At 32.8% G+C, this 20,111-nt stretch overlaps 1 protein-coding gene across 1 annotated transcript; it reads left to right on the plus strand.

Annotated features, from left to right (window-relative positions):
- The first annotated feature begins 1,700 nt into the window (after nucleotides 1–1,700).
- On the plus strand, nucleotides 1,701–19,761 carry LOC128866906 (segmentation polarity homeobox protein engrailed). The gene is made up of 3 exons (XM_054107948.1): nucleotides 1,701–4,342; nucleotides 14,316–14,413; nucleotides 19,123–19,761. Exons 1-3 carry the CDS (start codon nucleotides 2,800–2,802, stop codon nucleotides 19,369–19,371), a joined length of 1,890 nt encoding a protein of 629 aa, XP_053963923.1. The 5' UTR covers nucleotides 1,701–2,799; the 3' UTR covers nucleotides 19,372–19,761.
- Nucleotides 19,762–20,111: the final 350 nt, after the last annotated feature.

Below are 20,111 nucleotides of genomic sequence, written 5' to 3' on the forward strand. Positions count from 1 at the left end.
TTGGGTGTTTGCCCGAACTCGTCCTCCTATTTGTGGAGTGCGCGTCTTGATGTTTTCCCACAAATGGAAGTATCTACAGTTTTAGTAATTTTTCTAATACAACTTTTTAAAGACTCGGAATGAAATGTTGAGCTATAAAACACACTCAATTGCAAATAAAGTGAGTAATAAAATATTTAGAGTAAGTGCTTCTACCAAAAAATTCAAAGAAAATTACCCCTTATATAACAAAAGTCATGTAATAGTAGTATACTTTTTGGAATTTTTTTAATAAAACAAGTTCTAGAAGTCTAAATTAAAAAAGTGTTTTTTTCTAACTTAACTAACTGGCATCACTAGTTCTACTTTTTTCTAATATAAAAAAAAATTAAAATACAATGAAGGCTTATAACACCCACTCAAATAACAAATCGGTAGAGTTTTCCGCCATAATTTTATCTCTAAAATATAAAAATTCTGCTAACCACAGAAAACAAAACGATTTATTAAAAAATCAAAAATTAAAAATACTATCTAAACAAAAAACTTTTATTATAATTACTAAGTTCTAAAATTTGTTTATGGGCTATCGCTTAAACAAAATAACCAAATTTAAAAAATATTTTGGTAGTCCACGAGTGGTTGGAATGTTTTATAATAGAAATAAAAATGGTTTGAAAAATTTCAATAAAATTTGGCATATAACTATACGAATTTTTATTCTGAATAATAAACTTCGTTCTGCTCAACAGAGCTCTAAACATTCAAAATTCATATATATATGTACATGAAAGTACATAAGTATACAAACATTTGAAGTAGAAATTTGTATGTGAAATTTGATTCCGCTTATGCAAAATAATTTAAAGGACTTAATTAAACTAAAAGGAAATCGTTGTTTTCGAAAATCAAAAATAAATACAGTGCATTCTATCTTAAGCAGGCACCTAAGGGAGTGGAAAATTTGTCTGCTTAAGAGAAAAGTGTAACAAAAAAAAAAATAGTAATTTGTCACAAATATTTAATCTTTAATCAGTGTTACTTTCCTATCTAGAATATGTATATAAATATTTGACAAAATGCAAAGAATTTTCATTAAACAAGAGACGGAAAATATAAAAAACAAATTTTGCTTTGCAAGGTATTTAAATATTTACATATTTTAATTTGGCGAGTCTTTCCTTTAATTTCAATATTTTGGAGGTGAATTTGAAGATGGCCGCCGTAACCGTCTACCATGTTTTTAATTATAATTCATACGTAGAACGACATGTATTGCTTTCCAGCGCAGGCCCTGAATTTATGTTTGTTTTTAATAAGATTTAACAAAATAATTTTGTGTTTGAAACGAAGTAAAAGTGTTGTAAACTGTCTGCATATGAAGAAACTAAAATGCTTTTAGTGGAGCGAAAAAGTGGCCATGTACTGCTTGGGAGGGTTGTCCGCTCAAGAAAAAAATTTGAAAAATTCCTACGAATTTTTTTGGTACTGAAAAACCTACCGTTGGGAGAGAGTACACTGTGCGTCAATCTACATATTCATGTACATACTTGTTTTGAAGAAGCAAAATAAATGAACGCTCAAAGGCTCACGTTTAGCTCAACTACAAACAAACACTTTCCACATCTACATTTACTCCACATTTGACAGCTTAAAATATCCAATAATTGTAATAATAATCGCGCTCAGTCTGCCGGTTAGCCATCCAGCCATTCAGCCGCTCAGTTAGTCGTCGCTGCCTTCACCTATACCGCTGCCGTCGCATACCATATTCAACCGGCACGCTACTCAATCTGCGTGCCATCAGCTGGTCGGCGGTTATCAGCATATCAGTCGTTGTGGAAGCTTAGTCCAGCGCAGTTCTGTCAAAGCTGTCCAAAAGTAATCGATCAACGTGCAGCTAGCGTACAAGCTATTTACAAAAGCAGCAACAAAAATCACACTATAGAAGCCAATCAGTCGTTCGGCCTGTCTGTCAAATCGTCCGCCTTCGTTGCGGGTACACACACGCACACATGCAAATGCATACATAAATGGAAGTGCGCGCGTGAGTAACCAACCACCACAACTCAGCCTCCAATTGTGCAGCAACAACATCGGATTGTCGTGCTCACTCGCTCTCACACATTTAGGGTCGACGTTTACGTTATGCGTGCTCGCCTTGTGAGTGAGAGTGCAGGAACTGGCCTGCTTGCTTGGCAGCCTGTTTGACAGGCTTAACAGTTCAATCTGTATGACTGACTATGACTGTCGCTCAGCGTTGTTGAAGTCGTCATCGTTTGCTGGAGTTGTCGCTTCATTGGGACGATAAGCAACTGTGATTAGTTAATTTACTCGTTGCGTTCGCCGTGAACAGACGTGTGCGTCGTAGTCGTGTGTTTGGAGAGCATGTACAAAGAAGTAAAGAAGAAGACGAAGAAGCAATACAAATAAGAAAAAAATAAACGTGTTTTCTTCTTTAGCCAACAAACAAGTGTTCGAGTAGAAGCAAATTGAACTTCAATGAAAACGTGAACGCCTACGGATTTGCGTGAAGCGAAAAAAAGAAAACCAAAAACAAGTGTTTGAAGTGATAAGTGTTTGAAGTAAAAGCACAGGGAAATTAACAATTCTATAAATAAATTAAAGCCATTTTCAATTAAGCAAATTTACAAATCGTTATCTTATGGCAGTGTGACAATTTTTAAAACTTAACAATATATGAAATTCAACTATTTGAAATTCCAATAGTGTTTTATCGGTGAGAAATTTTTGAAATTGCATTTGCGTCCGCGCCACGTCAACGCACGTGCATCATCCAAAATTGCCACGGAACTACCAATGGCCCTAGAGGATCGCTGCAGTCCGCAATCTGCTCCAAGTCCGCCTGGTATACCACAATCGCCGCACCATCACCGCCAGAACCAGCAACACCAACAACAATCACAACATTTACAATACACTCCTACTGCCAGCACAGTTCTGGATATGAGCCTGCACCCACATCCGCCACCGCCACCACTACCACATGTTATAGCCGCCCCCGCAACGTCCACAATGCTGCCACACCCCGTGAATACGGTCGCTACAAATGCAGCTACCGCTGCCACACTCTACCATCAACATCAGCAGCTCCAACATTTGCATCATTTGCAACAACTGCAGCAGCTGCACCAGCAACAACTGGTGAATGCCGCCGCCTTTCATCATCATCCTGGTTTTGATGCTGCTGCAGCAACTGCTTTAGCCGCAGCCAATCATGCCGCCTCATTGCATCAGCGTTTGGCTGCCTCACCAAGTGGCTCCTCTACACCCTCATCTACACCTGCCTCCACAATGACCATCAAGGAAGAGGAAAGTGATTCGATTATAGAAGATAACTTTCATGCGGATGCCGAAATGGCGACACTTAATAGCAAAGCTCAAACGCGCGTACACTCCACAGAAGACGACGAGGCGGAGGAGGATGAAGAGGACGATATCGATGTGGATGATGTGGACGATACTCCAAACAGCGCTTGTCAACGTACGCCACCACCCGCACATCAACAATCCGCTAAGCCAACACTCGCCTTTTCCATTTCCAATATACTCAGCGATCGCTTTGGCGGCAATGAGGCGAGTGGCCGCGGGGCCAATAGTGCTGCTACCACAGCGGCGAGCAAACAAACGCATTTGAATGCGAATAGTATTTTCCGGCCCTTTGATGCCGCACGCTCTGCCACACCCTCCGCCTTTACGCGCGTCGATCTCTTAGAGCTGAGTCGACAGCAGCAAGCCGCTGCGGCCGCCGCCACTGCTATGATGCTGGAGCGCGCCAACTTCTTGAACTGTTTCAATCCCGCAGCATATCCACGCATACATGAGGAGATTGTCAACAGTCGCATGCGTCGCAGTGGCGTCCTACCGCCGGCTGCGGCAAAATGTAACGAGTCTGGGACTCCATTAGTAACCGCAATCTCGCCAGCAGCCGTCGGCAGTGTAGGCGCATTGGAGAAGTCCGCTTTGGGTTCGCTTTGTAAGGCAGTCTCACAAATTGGCCAGTCTGTAGCGGCACCACCATGTTCAAGCACTTCCTCGGCGGCAAGTGCATCAAGCATCGCCAGTCCACCACCCGGTTCCAGTGCGTCGAGCGCATCTTCTTCGGCATCATCGTCGACATCGGCGGGTAGTTCATTAAATTCTTCGCCCACCAGCCGCCTGCCCAGTAAGAGTAGTAGTCCACAACCCATACCGCCGCCCTCGGCCGTCAGCCGTGACTCGGGCATGGAGTCGTCCGATGATACACGCTCTGAAACCGGCTCTACGACAACGGAAGGTGGCAAAAATGAAGTGTGGCCGGCGTGGGTGTATTGCACGCGCTACAGTGATCGACCAAGTTCGGGTGAGTTATAATTTGGTGAATTATGATTAGACAAGTATGTGGTAGGAACTAGGGAAAGGACTACGTAATTTTTTACTGGACTGTGAAGATTTTCTAAAAGAAAAATAAGCAAATAATTGTTTTTGTAATTGTGTGTCTTTTCGCAATACAATAGCCTAAAAATCTAACTGTTTTCGTTCTACTAAAATCTTATTTCCAAGGGCATCTAAGGCAAAGTTCACGAAGCCATTTGTATTGCTTTCAAATTGGACCTACAGCAGTCAGCCATTTTGTAATAACCGTTGGCTCTCCTTGTTGCGATATTTAATTACATCTTACGTGCAGATATCACAAGAACAAAAAATGTATGAAATGGAAACATACAAGGTCAAGTAAAGCAGCCTAACTTGTTTTTTTATATTCTCAAAAAACACAACAACAAAATTGGGAGATAAAAATCGTGCCAAAGGACTCACACATAGTGACGATTGGCGGCATATCCTTCGATTTCAAAGTACGCCCACATGCTGTGTGAAATATCAGTGTTTACATTGGAGGCTGGTCGATGAGTGTGTGTGAGTGCGTGAGCTTGCCTTTGATGCCTATCCGCTATGTGACAATTTTATGTGACAGTTAAAATAAAAACAAGAAACAGAAGAAGTAGAACTGATTTACACGTAAGCATGTGCATATGTGTGTGTATGTTGTTTGTTCTACAATGGGGAAATGGCTGCTGATAACTGTTTCGGCATTTCAGAAAGAAATCAAATCTGAAGAAACTAAAAGTAAAAATAAAAAAATGTGGATTTGGAATTACGGTTGTGAGCGTCGATGTATACTTAAACATATCACTTTTTTTTAATTTTATCAGTGAATATTTTATTCGACTTCTTAACTTATTCTTTTGCACTTAAAAAAAATTTTGTTACACATTTTTTTTTAATTCATTTATGCTATATGGTTTTTATTAAAATTTTCTTGCGAATTAGAGGGTTTCTCTGCACAATTTTCTCTAAAAAAATTTAGTTTTTGTTTTTTTTCATGATTGTGAAAAATAATGGCGTATTGATTAAAATTCGAAATTAAATTGAAAAATTATTTTATTTTTTCTATTTGAAATATGCTATATTTTGGATTTGTTGGCTAAAAACTTGCATTTTGCAAAATTGTTATAACATACACATGCATGCATATTGAATAAAGCTTGATTTGTTTCTTTTTTGCCATAGCTTCCACATTTTCTTTTTTTTCTAACTTACTTTATTTGCAATCTATCTACTATAAGACATTCAGCAAATTAGATCTTATAAGATAATGGCCGCGGTAGTTTTGCTTTTGTGCAAATCTACATAGAAATTACAACAGCTTATTAACTTGTACAGTTCGTTCTTAAATTATTAAAATTCATTAGTACTTCAAGATTGCTTAAATTCATTGTTTGTTAATATTATCACTTAAGATTAACTTACTTAATTTTACCTTAAAGTTTATAGGTTGAGTAGATTCATACTAGAGGAATGGCAAGTCTAAGATATGATTGCGTTTTAACCGTATAATTTCATTGGTTGTGTCTAATAAACAAATAGCAGCTGGATTTATGTGATTGGATAATCGCTTCCACATGAAAATGATCCAATAATAGAAATATATTGATGCAAAGAATTTTAGATATAAATGAGTTACGTGGGGAGTACTTTTTTTTTAGTATTTTAAATTTTTTTGTTGACTCTCTATTTTATTCTGTTATTAATAATTAGTATATTTTACTAAAGAAAGCCTATTTTTTATTGTTATTCAATTTCAAATATGTTATTAAATATGTAATAGATCTAAAAATTGTATTTTTGGTAACTGTTATGCCTGGAATTGCAAAATTTGTTTTCTTCTAATGTTACAACAAGTCGAAAACGACTTTTTTTTGGAAAATATGTAATAAAAAAAAAATCGTATCCACTCATACTCCACAGATTCGCGCTGGATATTTATAAATAAAAAAATTTCTTAATATTAGAAAAATAAAATATCAAAAGAAAAACAGAGGAAAAATCGGACATTATCTATTATCTGTTAAGCTTCGATTTTAGCATGGCAACGAAAATCAAAAATATAGAAAAATATATGATTAATATTTTTTCACCTTAAGGGGACAGATTCCTGTATACGGCCATATTTTCCCTGATTTTCATTAAAATTATTTAAAATGAAGAAGTCAATATATTTTCTTCAAAATTGACATACAGTTTATTTATACATTAAAATCATATAAACATTTTTTTTTATTTTAATCATTTAAAATGACCGATTCACACTCAATTCTTCCAGGAAGGTCGCAGTGGGGCTTCTCAATCGGCGGACATTTTAGCATCGGCGCCCATGACCTGAATACAAAAAACCAAAAACTTTTTTGTTTATTAATGTCATAATTTCTATATGTTTTAAAAAAAATGGAAAACAAATTAGCGGAATAAAATACTTAAAAAAAGGAATTTTGAGGCGAATTTTCCTACTATTTTTGCTTCGAAATGATTATTTCTTCGAAAATTTTTCGAAATATTGTAAATTTCCATAAATAGTAATATCATAAGAAAGATGTGTGCAACATTTCAGGGAGATCGGTCAATAAATTTTCGAGTTATCGTGCACGCCAATTCGAAAAATGTAGTTTTGGGGAAAAACGCGTCTAAAGTCGGCAACGTAACTATACCTCTCCCAGCGCTCGAACGCAAAGAATAGCGTCGTCACGGTTGACGATCTATAATATAAGAAATACTTAAATTTACGTTCTAAATTTTTTTTGACATATTCTGAAAGGATTATATTAACATTTTATGAAAAAAAAAATATTTTTTTTCGATATTTTATAGGTATCAGTCCCCTTAATAAAATTTCCAATTTTTCCATTTATTTTTCATGAAATTTTTTTTTACCCTAAACGTTTTATCTCATAAATTTATCTTAAGAATTTAATTTTAATGAATTTTACCAGGAAAATTTGTTTAACACTTTTGCGTATTTTAAACTTACTTTTTCTTACTTGCTGTAAAAAAGAAACAATTACAAATTGTTTTTCTGGTTTTACTTTGACTCCTACGGAGGTTTATATGTTATTTTTTAAAGAAGCTTGCTTTTGAAGAGTATGCGATTTGGATTTTGTTTTTTCAAGTTAAAAAACAGATTATTAATTAGCGCTAACCAGGCCCGTGCGCATACCCTCAGATTTAGGGGGGGTTCCAACTTTTGTTGCAGTGCTATTTTTTTTGCTTTTTTTTCATATCGATTCATGTCAAAAAATTTTTTAAAACTTCGTCTTGCAGGGTTCACGCCCCCCCGTGCGCACGGGCTAACTCTTTTTTGTTGGAAACTCTAAATTTTCATATTTCCGGGACTGTTCTTCACAGTTACTCGTATAAAAATTAAGACGTGTTTATTTATTTACTTCTTTTAATGAAAGAACGCTTTTATTATGACAACAAGAATGATAAAGAGGCACTTAAAAATACTCTTATTTTTAATAATTTTTTTTCGCTTTTTTCAAAAGCTAAATTTTTTATGTAGAAATTTTAAAGCATCAAAATAATTTTTTGTATAGAAGCTGTGATTTTAGAATTTTAAAGTTTTTTTATCAAAATGAAAAATAACGCACATTTTCTATTTATTTTAATGGTATATACTGACCTGACTTGTCGTTGTTGTTAATTAGTTGCACACAATTTATGTAGCATATTTTTAAATCATTTTTAGTGCTCGCAAGGCGCTTACGTAGGACTTTATTGATTTTTATTTTTATGTCTATGTTTATTTATTTTTTTTTCTTAAATTTTGTAGCTAGGCAGAAATTATTTAGAGGCAGTATTATTTTCTCGAGAAGCTTCGAAATATTTAGAATATTTTTACGCCTCATTTTATTTTACAATTTTTATAATTTTATTTATAAAAAAAGACGATATTTTCATATATAAAATAAGACACAATTATTTTTTAAATTTGAAATAAGGTTGAAAAGAATTGTTTATGTATCAACTTATAAAATTTCTATTGTATGTCTTGTAAACTAATTATTTTAAATGATTGCTTTTTTTCTTCTACAACTGAAGTTTTTCACTACTTTTTATTTTCAGTAACTATTTTTATTTTCGGTAAAAAAATTAAAAATTTTATAGTAATAGGTGGTTTGCTTTATTTTTTTGTGTAAAAATTGTTCCCTTTTAAACTTCTTAAAATTCACAATGAGGTTGGCCTAACCTTATTAAAATAATTATTTATAGTTTCACCTTTGATTTTCAGTATTCACTATTAAAATCCTCCTTTTAAATTTACTTTTCCACTCGCTGTGTAAAAGTGCACCCACACAATGATATCGAAAAAAGTTCACATTTTAAAATTCAGTGATGAGTGATGCGCCCAAAGAGCTGCTGAAATGATAGGACGAAAAATTTCAAAAAGAAAAGTGAATGGAAATAGGATAGGGGATAGGTTGCCACGTGTTTGCCCTGAAATAAAAATGCTTGTATTCGCCACTGAAGTCCGGTACTTTGTTAATCTGTTGTTCCGTTTTTTTAATCTTTGTATAAGCATTTTTTAACGAACTCACAGGCACACGGGCAAATATACCAACTTCTTTATAAACGAAACACTTCTGCTAGTTTGTATTTAGACGAGCACTCATATATGTAAGTATGAATAAGTACACATTAATATGTATGTGCGTATGTCGATTTCACATCAGCCTAACTTGTGGCATCTTTTTTTAAAGTGCGCTTTCTATTTCATTTATACATGCACACACCCACACATGCACATGCGCATATACTTTCTTCCTTTCCTCACACACAATTCACTTTGATTATGAATGCTTGTATGTATGGATGTGTACATATAAATATGACCGCTTCTTGGCTGATTTTTCGGTTGTTAATTGATGATTTAAGTGCATTTTTATGGTTTTGAATTGATTTTTAATTTACTGCTGATGGAAATATGAGCAGCGAGCGATAAATTCGTTGCTATTTAAAGAAAAGAAGAAGCGGCAAGGTTATGTTTTTGGTTATATGCACATATTCAAGTATACATACATACATACAAACATATATGTGTATACATCTCGGCGCTCAAATGAAATCTTACTCAGCAAGTGATAAATTCCAAATTTTTTTATAAGTTCGTATAAAGACTCTGCACTCTGCACTCTGCTGCTGCTTCTGCTTCTGCATTTATTTGCATATACTTCAACCACAAAACATAAAAAGGAAGTTAATTTTACAAATTTAAAAAACTCACAATTTAAACTTCAAATAAAAAAGAACACCAATTAATTATAAATAATGAATTGGTAATAAGCGGCCATTTGCAATTCGCAACACATTTAATGCCATCAACGCTCAACACTTTTTAAAAATTATATAATTCCAGTGGCGGTCTCAGCAGCAGCATCCATTCAATTTCATTTGAATTGAATTTTATTCCACTGCCTACCTAAAATTGCGGTTGGAACTTCCGTTTTCTCCCAGAAAACCTATAATTTAGTTGTTAATAGCGGCTTAAAGCACTTTAATGTGTATTATTTATTATTGTTGTTGCACACTTTAAAAGCCTTATTATTGGCGCAAAGCGCCTATTAATTCTGATTTCTCAGCTATGAAGGAAAAAAAAAAAACAAAAACAAATGCTTCAGCGCCTAACGCTTAGTCAGCCGTCTGCTTATTAAGTCATTTGCAATTAGCAAATCAAAAAATTAACAACTAACCGTCAACACACAACAACAAAAAGAATGTGTATGGGGAAAAATATAAAAACAAAGTGAGAAGTACACATTGAAAGTTGAAGCTACTCGAGACTTAAGTACTCGCAGAATGCTTGGGAGGCACAGCTTGCGCTTGAGGTTGTAGCTTAAGAATAGATTGCAGCTAACTGAGGATTACAAGTAATGCGATTGAGGAGTCATAAAGGGGTAGAAAGGGGTAATGTGGTTGTACTCTCAGCAATCTTTCATTGTTGTTGGTATGACGAAATTGCTTGAGCAACTGCTAACAGGAAATCTAAAGGTGTTAATTGCAATGCTTTGCCAAAGCTTTTATTTTTCTTCTTAATTACTTTTTTATTATCTAAATGTTTGGCTTTAAAATTTAAATTGACTATTTATTTCCCTTTAGTATTAAAGTTGTAAATGTATGGGTTTAGGGCTCAAACAAAGTAAGATAATGGGGGGAAAAAAACAAATAAAAAATATGAAGCGCCAATTAGCAGCAGTAATTGTCAAAGAAAGTAATGTAAGCATTTTTAAGATGTTATAAAATTTGAGTTTATTCAAAATAAAAGTGAAGCTGTTAAGCGCGAACTTTGCTTCCATATTTATCGAGCGAGTAAATTTAAAAATTATTGTGTTTGGAAAAGAATTTAAATGTTAGTTTATTCTAAAAATTTTGAAAATACATTAAATGTTTTTAAAGGCTATTTTTTCTTTTTTTTTAAAGAGTTTCTTCATAAAAAAGAGTTTTGCGGAAAAATACTGTTGGTGTGCGGCCATGTGGATTACATTTTACAATATTTGAAAATTATACGACTTACCACATGACTGATTTTTAGAGCGATTTTTGCTAAATTTTCTTCGAAATTTGCTTAAAAAACGATTCATTTTAAAAATTTAATATTTTTTGAAAGATTTTGAGATTGAAATTCCATCGATAGCAGCTTTGAAAGGGCACTATTAAGGTACTAAAGAAGAAAACATCGTATGAAGTATCATATTTTTAAAACTATTTTTAAGTTCATATCTCAATTTTGAATCTTTTAAAACTATTTTTAAATTCATATTTTCAATTTTGAGTCTTATAAAGTATTTTTGAAGCTATTTTTAAGTTAATATTTTCAATTTTGAGTCTTATGAAGTATTTTTAAAGCCAATTTTAAATTCATATTTTCAATTTTGAATATTATGAAGTATTTTTAAAACTATTTTTAAGTTCATATTTTCAATTTTGAGTCTTATGAAGTATTTTTAAACCCAATTTTAAATTCATATTTTCAATTTTGAGTCTTATGAAGTATTTTTAAAGCTATTTTAAATTCATATTTTCAATTTTGAATCTTATGAAGTATTTTTATAGCTATTTTAAATTCATATTTTCAATTTTGAATCTTATGAAGTATTTTTAAAACTATGTTTAAGTTCATATCTCAATTTTGAATCTTTTAAAACTATTTTTAAGTTCATATTTTCAATTTTGAGTCTTATGAAGTATTTTTAAAGCTAATTTTAAATTCATATTTTCAATTTTGAATCTTATGAAGTATTTTTAAAACTATTTTTAAATTCATATTTTCAATTTTGAGTCTTATGAAGTATTTTTAAAGCTATTTTAAATTCATATTTTCAATTTTGAATCTTATAAAGTATTTTTATAGCTATTTTAAATTCATATTTTCAATTTTGAATCTTATGAAGTATTTTTAAAACTATGTTTAAGTTCATATCTCAATTTTGAATCTTTTAAAACTATTTTTAAGTTCATATTTTCAATTTTGAGTCTTATGAAGTATTTTTAAAGCTATTTTTTAATTCATATTTTGAATTTTGAGTCTTATGAAGTATTTTTAAAACTATTTTTAAATTCATATTTTCAATTTTGAGTCTTATGAAGTATTTTTAAAGCTATGTTAAATTCATATTTTCAATTTTGAATCTTATGAAGTATTTTTAAAGCTAATTTTAAATTCATATTTTCAATTTTGAGTCTTATGAAGTATTTTTAAAACTATTTTTAAGTTCATATTTTCAATTTTGAATCCTATGAAGTATTTTTAAAGCTATTTTAAATTCATATTTTCAATTTTGAATCTTATGAAGTTTTTTTAAAGCCGTTTTTAAATTCATATTTTCTATTTTGAGTCTTATGAAGTATTTTTAAAGCTATTTTTTAATTCATATTTTGAATTTTGAGTCTTATGAAGTATTTTTAAAACTATTTTTAAATTCATATTTTCAATTTTGAGTCTTATGAAGTATTTTTAAAGCTATTTTAAATTCATATTTTCAATTTTGAATCTTATGAAGTATTTTTAAAGCTATTTATTTTTTATTTTATTTTAATTTTTAATTCATATTTTCAATTATGAGTCTTATGAAGTATTTTTGAAGCTATTTTTAAATTCATATTTTGAATTTTGCATGCATTTTGAAGCCATTTTTTTAATTGAACAACTTTTGAAATTTTTGTATGCCATTTATTTTAAATAATTTTTTTTCTTCTCTTTTATCAATTTTTTACCACTCTTTAACACCACTTACAGCGCGTAAAACCATTCTAAAATAATGAAAGTCATTAATGAAATGCCAAAAATTCTGAAGCAAAATTCGTTCATTAAAAAATAAATTTCCCAATTTAAATTTTATTCCACATACTATTTCACTACGCACCTGCCACACTTTATTTTTCCTATCATAAACAAAAGACAAAAAAAAAAACAAAAAAAAAAAACAGACACCTTCAACGCCTTAACCACTCAAAGCACTTCACACATTTTATTTCATTATTATTATTACTGTTTCTTTTCTTTGTTTTTGACCATCGTCTCACTCAAGCAGCTCAGCTGCACCTTAATTTGCATAGCATTAAATTTTTATTTGAATTTTCATTTTTGTTTTGTTTTTTTTTTGGTTACTGGCGGCTGTTCCTAGTCGGCAGTTTATTTTTTCTTTCATTTATTGTTTTTGTTTTGCTGTAGGTTTTTTTAATTATCCATACATGCAAAATGTGACAGTGTCATTTTTTCTTACAACAAAGCTGCTTCTTCTTTTTCCGTTGTTGCAATAGTAAAATATTTTTGTGGTCTACAAAAATTAATTAACAATATTATTAACGCTGAGAAGAAATGGGGAGGGCCACAGAGGGCGGTTGCGTAGAAATGGCGCATGGCGAGGCTCAACTAAATTCACAATGGAAAATACAACACATACTTATGTATTTAAATGCAGACGGACAGACGTGCATGAAATAGTTTAGTTTGTGTCGCTTCTGACAGCTGACAAATTAGGCTGCCAAGGCGACAAGCACACTGTTAAAGAGCGAACTAATTTAAAAGTGGAAATAAAATAATAATAATAAATTAAACAAAACAAAAACAAGAAAAGCCTGGTCAGCCAGCCAACTAAGCAAATCTGGTTGGCAACCTTTACAGTCGCGATGTTGTGTGGGTTAAACTGCTAATTAATAAATTGGTATATGTATATACATTTCTATATGTTACATACATATGCATTCATGGCTTGAGGAATATACCTGCTCACATATAAACATATACATATGCTAATTAAACAATGACTGAATTAATAATAATGAAACATTAATAACTAATGAATTTCAATAATTAATCAAATTCAGCTCTGCATGTGTGTATGTAAGTTCTAAAATATTCGTTTACTCCAATGCAGTCCAAAAGAGATGATAAAGGCAAAAATGTATTGAAAATTTTATAGATAAAAAAACAAACGCCGACAAACGTGCGCAGCTTTGCGCCGGCCGTTTTCTTCTATATATAAAACTAAATATGTAAATACATTTACACGTACATACACACATATTTAAATTATGAGATGGTCTGTCTTTGCTTTCGCAAATTATCCTTTTTTATTGAGTTTTTTCAGTTTTACCTTCACTGCATTAATTTTTCTGTGTAAACTTGCCGCCTACGCGTTGTTGCATGCAACCGGCTGACTGGCTGTCAACGGCTGACAGCTGACATATTGACATGTGCCACGCAATGAAATTCTACTGCTATATTCCTGCACATACACACACACATGGTCGAGTAGATGTCTATATAGCTTAGCCTGTACCGACTTTTGTAGTTATTTGCGGAATTCTATTGAAAAATATTTTAATTCCATACTTATGACATTACATATTCATTATTATGAAGTTGTTTGAGCGCAGAAATGCGTTAAGAATTATTTTTCTTGTTTAATTTTAATATATATATATATTTTTTTGCATTGCAGGTCCACGCTATCGCCGCCCCAAGCAGCCGAAAGACAAAAATAATGACGAGAAACGGCCGCGCACAGCATTTTCCAGTGAACAGTTGGCGCGTTTGAAGGTAAATATTGGATAAAAAAATCCAAGATTATTTAAAGAAGTTTATAAATATTTTAACTGATCTTAAGACTCATATGAAAATTTTAGTAAAGCAGTAAAAGAAGAAGTAAAGTACGCATGGCCACAGGAGTATTAATTTGTATTAGCACGGCATAGTCTGCATATTCGATTGAAACATTTTTATGCTAAATTTCTAAAACGTGTCTCTAAAGTTTCCGAGTATTCCTATAAAGTTTTAAGAACAATTTCTATTTCATCTAATGCACTAAAGTGGCCAGAGGTTTACTTTGTGTGTATTTGGAGTTAGAATTCGCTACAGAATAAATAGTCTGTCTTTAATTTAAAAATTAGTATTCGACTAAAGGAAGTTTCTATTTTTGAAAATATAAAAAAAAGTGCTGTAATACGAAATCTTTTGAAAAAACGGTAAAATATTTTTTTTTCAAAATATGAAAAAACGATAACACTAGTCTACAAGGAAAAGTATCCGAAATAATTTAAACTAATATCTGCTTCTCTGTCCATGCAAAATTCGGATTGATAACTAAAATTAATTTAATAGTTTGAGTTTTCGAGATATCCTAACCTAAAAGTGCAAAAAACCCCATTTTTGCCCATATTTGAGGTTATGTAGCCTTCCAGATGTTTTCTTTCACCAAAATTAAAGGATGGCATCTTTAAATACAATCCTTCTTTTTTCAAATGACGTTTTGTTTGCTCAAATATCATTTTTTTTCGCAGAGATATCGCATTTTGAAATTTTCAGGTTTCGAAATTTTCCTACACCTGAAAATCGATTAAGATAACATAGACATGATATAGTCGCTTACTAATTTTCTTGGGTTTGAGGGCCTGAAATATATGGATTAATAGTATGTAAATTTGGAGTTTGTGGGAAAGCCTGCTTGCGGTTATGTGGGTTAGCCTGCTCGCGGTATGATAGGGGTGGTTTCTAGGGGTTAGGGCTGTGTGTGACTCGGTACCCAAAGGTTAGATAGTGTAGGGATGTGGTGAGTCAGCACACTTATGGTGTGAGACAAAATTTTAAGAAAAATAAGACTCAATTCAAGAAAATTAGTAATCGAATATATCATGTCTATGTTATCTTAATCGATTTTCAGGTGTAGGAAAATTTCGAAACATGAAAATTTCAAAATGCGATATCTCTGCGAAAAAAAATGATATTTGAGCAAACAAAACGCCATTTGAAAAAAGAAGGATTGTATTTAAAGATGCCATCCTTTAATTTTGGTGAAAGAAAACATCTGCAAGGCTACATAACCTCAAATATGGGCAAAAATGGGGTTTTTTGCACTTTTAGGTTAGGATATCTCGAAAACTCAAACTAATAGAGCAATTCTGAGGCCAGATTTGGATTCAGCGCATCATAAACCTTCGGAAATATATAGTCTGGTTTCTGGGTCTGAATGTTGGTTAAATTTTGTCGGCCTGTGTAATTTTAATTCAAAATCTACCAAAAACAGTATTCGAGTAAATATAACTTTTGCTTTCAAAAGCAAAAAAAGCCAAAATGTCCAAATCAAATTCTAAAAACCTTAAAGAAACATAAGGTTTAACTATTTTTATTTAAAAAACAAACAAAAAACTTAAAAAAAATTATAAATTCAAAATCTACAAGCTATGAAAAAGCGTAAAAACTAAGTGTATTCGAATTCAGTTTTATAAGCGCAAATTTAAATTTCAAGTTTCAAAAATTTCTAAGAACTAAGAACTCAGGCTTAGACGTCAACAACCTAATAAGGTTCCTAAACCGCACAGACTGGATATAGTCCTGCTGCAAATAACTGTTAAATAATTTGGTAAAGAGGATGTGGCAACAAAATGGTGCGGAAGCGCTAGTTGGATTCTGGATGAATCACCACTCTAACCAACCAACCAAGAACACATTAGTATGCTCAAAAACGCATATTTCATAACGCAATTCCACAAAAAAGCAGAGTGGACACTGAAAAAAAATCGATTATAAATTTAAAATACTTTGTTCTCGCTCAAAATTCATCCCTACGAATTTCATAAACCACAGAAAGAAGCAGAGTAGTAACTGTAACAAATTTAACTAGAAATTTTAAAAACTTTCATAATTTTAATTTCGTTCAAAATTCACCTTTTTAGTTCGAGCTCCGAAAAAGCACAGCCTGATAGTTGTCAAATTTAAAAGCGCAGTTTTTTAATTCGATACTAAAGGTGAAAAGGCTCTAACAGGCTTAGTAATAGAAATGGTATTAAACTAGTTTATGATTTGTGTGATGCCTTTTTAAAGTAATATGACTGACTTTGTTTTAAATTAAATTAAAGTTCCATCATAAAGTTCCAAGTTTGTGTTATTGAAACTAAAAATTCCTACAAAGCTCAAAAATTAAGGATTAAATTAGAAAATATTACCGTGCCATTCACCAATAACTTCCGTTTTCAATTGATTGCTCTAATTTGGCGTTATTCTTTATTTAGTTTGCTGCTCAAAGCCTCGAGACTTCCACAAGGACCTTCAAATGCATGGACAGCTAAATTGTCACAATACCCTTTGCTTATATCATCTGCAAGCATGTCTGATTTGCTACTTCCTTTCCTATACAAGTCCTCTTCTCTAACACTCTTATTTCCCTCATACAACATATACAATACACAAAAGTATGTAAATATAAACATACAGTCAAAGACTAAAGTCTACGTACAGTACAAACGATGCACAACATAAGGTATAGTACACAGCCATAGCACAGGGACTTATTGACAATTTAGTTCTGACAACTTATTTACTTATTCTTTAATTTCAATAATTGTTTATGAGAACAAAGTTCAGTCTCCTGTATAAACCGTATAAACCAAGTTTCAAACTTAAAAAAAATTAAAAAAATATTCATCAAAATTTCAAACTTTTTAGTCAGAATTTTTTGAAAAGTATCGAGTATGCAATTTTATAGTCCATTGAATTTTGGATAAAGTGCTAGTTGGAAGCGGCTCAAAAATCGCGTTTATTTTTAATTTTTTTTTTTTGCTGTGCCTTATGCTTTGGTATTGACTGTCTTTACAAAAAAAAAAAAACTCCTTTCAAAATTTAATACTATTTTTTATTGCGTGCCACATTTGCAAAATATTTATACTCACGCACAGTTCGTCACCCGTAGGGCGTAGCAAAGCCGTAGAAGAAGAAAAAAGTGACAAATTCTTCCAAAACTAGTTTTCATGCATCTCGAATGGATCAGAACAGAGAGTAGAAGATATTAGGCTTATCTGTCAAGCCAATTAAATACGCCCCTGACACAGCGCACCCTACATACTTACATTCAAGACGATTACGTGCTGAGCATGCGGCAACCACAACAAACACGTAAAAGAATTGTGATTCTAATGCTGAGCCGTTCAAGTGTGTATGTGCATGTTCATTAAGGTGAAACGAAACTTTTTACTTTTAAACCGCTTTGGGTAGACTTGCAGAGTGTTGGCTATCCAACACAAAATATTATTCGCCTCATCGTTTGTGAAGAGGGCGACAATTAATTATTGACAAAAAGTTAATTTCAACCTTTTGATTTTCACTGCCCAAAACTACGTATGTTATATATTTATGCAAACACTTGCATTCCCCTTTGGTTGCTTTTAGTGTTTAGATTGTTTGCAAAGCGTTTTCATGGCTTTCTAAGCTAGCTTATTTATTTATCATTTAAATTATTATTATTATGAAAAAAATTAATATACAATAATTAAACAAAAATCTTTGATATATAAAGTTTTTTAAAAAGCGTTTTTTAAAGCATCTCAAAAGGTTATCCTTACTTACTTACTTAGTGCTGGCCTCATCCCCTTGTGGACCTTAGAGCCAGTAAACGTTATTCTATGAAGTTAGGTAGGTAGGTAAGATGGCGAGAGTACCCCAGGTACACTACAAGTAGCACTTACGTGCCGTTATGATACCATAATGTGGACCACTACCTGTGAAAGGATTTAGGGAAGAGAAAAAATCGTCTACAGCCATCCAGTGCTGTTGATGTAGCAGAGGAGAGAAAAGGGATCTAGGCTGGAGAATTTCTTCAAGTCATCCCCAAAGGGCACGCTAAGGAATCTCAAGCGCCTAGCTTTGCAGAGAAAGTGCTCCACAGTCTCTTTCTCTGCAGGATCCTCACAGCTTTTGCAATAGGGGTTGTACGGAATTCCAAGCTTCTCCGCATGAGTACCGATCACCCAGTGATCAGTGAACACCGCAATGAGTTTGGAAATTGAAGTTAATGTGATTTTTATATTTATTAACTCTTTTAAAGACAGCATTTCCTTGTCTAGTTATTACAAAAAATAAAAATATATAAAAAAATCCGTATGCTATCGCTCCACCTTAATGCTCATGCTTTATAGTAGCTCGGTTTTAGCTGCCTAACTGTGCCCGTGTTGTACGTCATCCTGTTGTCCTCACTGTTCACTACCAATTCGCTATGGTCAATATATTATTTTCACTTCTAGCGGGTCTTTGCGATTTTTCTTACCTTACAACAATTTGCTCTATCTCTCTCGTGCAGGAGACTTCACACCATTTAACCGCAAATAATTGATTCGCCTTGCCTGCTATTTGTTGACGCTTTTGTGCCGTACTTAAATTTTGAATTTACTATTTTTTTCTTCAAATTGTTTTTATTCAAACTTTTCATACGCAAATTTTATTGACTTTATGCATTTCTTCTTTTTTCTTTTTCATTGCAGCGCGAATTTAACGAGAATCGTTATCTTACCGAACGTCGTCGCCAACAATTGAGTTCGGAGTTGGGTCTGAATGAGGCGCAAATCAAGATTTGGTTCCAGAATAAACGCGCTAAAATTAAGAAATCTTCAGGTTCTAAAAACCCGCTCGCCTTGCAATTGATGGCACAGGGCCTGTACAATCACACAACAGTGCCGCTGACCAAAGAGGAGGAGGAGCTGGAGATGCGTATGAATGGGCAGATACCATAAGATGCTCTGGGTGAGCAAGAGTTGAGTTGAAGAAGAAAGGCGGAAGGAGAATGATTCGTATGCTTTGAGCAGCGGATGTGACGACGCGTGCAATAATTAGTGGTGGGAGGGGCAACTGACCGGCAATCAGGAAATTCAGTTGTGAAGTCGTGAGGCGTTAATAGAAAATAATGTAAAATTTCAAAAAAATAATTTAAAATAAAATAAGCAGCAAAGGAAAAGTTTGTTATGTGATATAAATATATAAAGAGAAAACAAACGCGAATAAAAGAACGTTAAAGAGAAATAATAATAAATAAAAATGTAAATTCAAGTAGCAAATTAAAAACACAAAGCAAATACAACAAACAAAAAAAAAAACAATAATTCTTGCAGCAATTGTAAATATTAGTTATAGATTCTCTACTTCAGCTTGGATATTAAAATATTTTAAGCAACTCTTTTTCACATTAAGCCACATTCCCAACCTCCTCCCTCCCGCGCGCTAGATAGCAGCCCATTTATTTCTCGTAATTAATAGGTCTATTTATAAGTTCGTGCGGTTTTACAACAGATGGCGTAACTTGATTATTATTCCATCGATCCACATTTCCAAACATTCATTGGAGAGCTACTGTCGTAAGGCACAAACGTCAGTATAAGTTTTTTATTTGAAGCGTAAACAACAATATTTTTACCACACTTGAAAATGTCGAATTTCGTGCCAAATAATGTGTTTTTGCGGGGAATTCTTCTTCATT

Source organism: Anastrepha ludens, chromosome 6 (assembly GCF_028408465.1).
Source record: "Anastrepha ludens isolate Willacy chromosome 6, idAnaLude1.1, whole genome shotgun sequence".
NCBI lineage: Eukaryota > Metazoa > Arthropoda > Insecta > Diptera > Tephritidae > Anastrepha > Anastrepha ludens.

What these genes read in the sequence shown, in the direction of transcription:
- LOC128866906 (XM_054107948.1), top strand. Translation starts at nt 2,800, where the DNA reads ATGGCCCTAGAGGATCGCTGCAGTCCGCAATCTGCTCCAAGTCCGCCT. An exon ending in CAGTGATCGACCAAGTTCGG is followed by an intron (nt 4,343 to 14,315) that starts GTGAGTTATAAT and finishes TTTGCATTGCAG; the next exon opens with GTCCACGCTATCGCCGCCCC. An exon ending in AACAGTTGGCGCGTTTGAAG is followed by an intron (nt 14,414 to 19,122) that starts GTAAATATTGGA and finishes TTTTCATTGCAG; the next exon opens with CGCGAATTTAACGAGAATCG.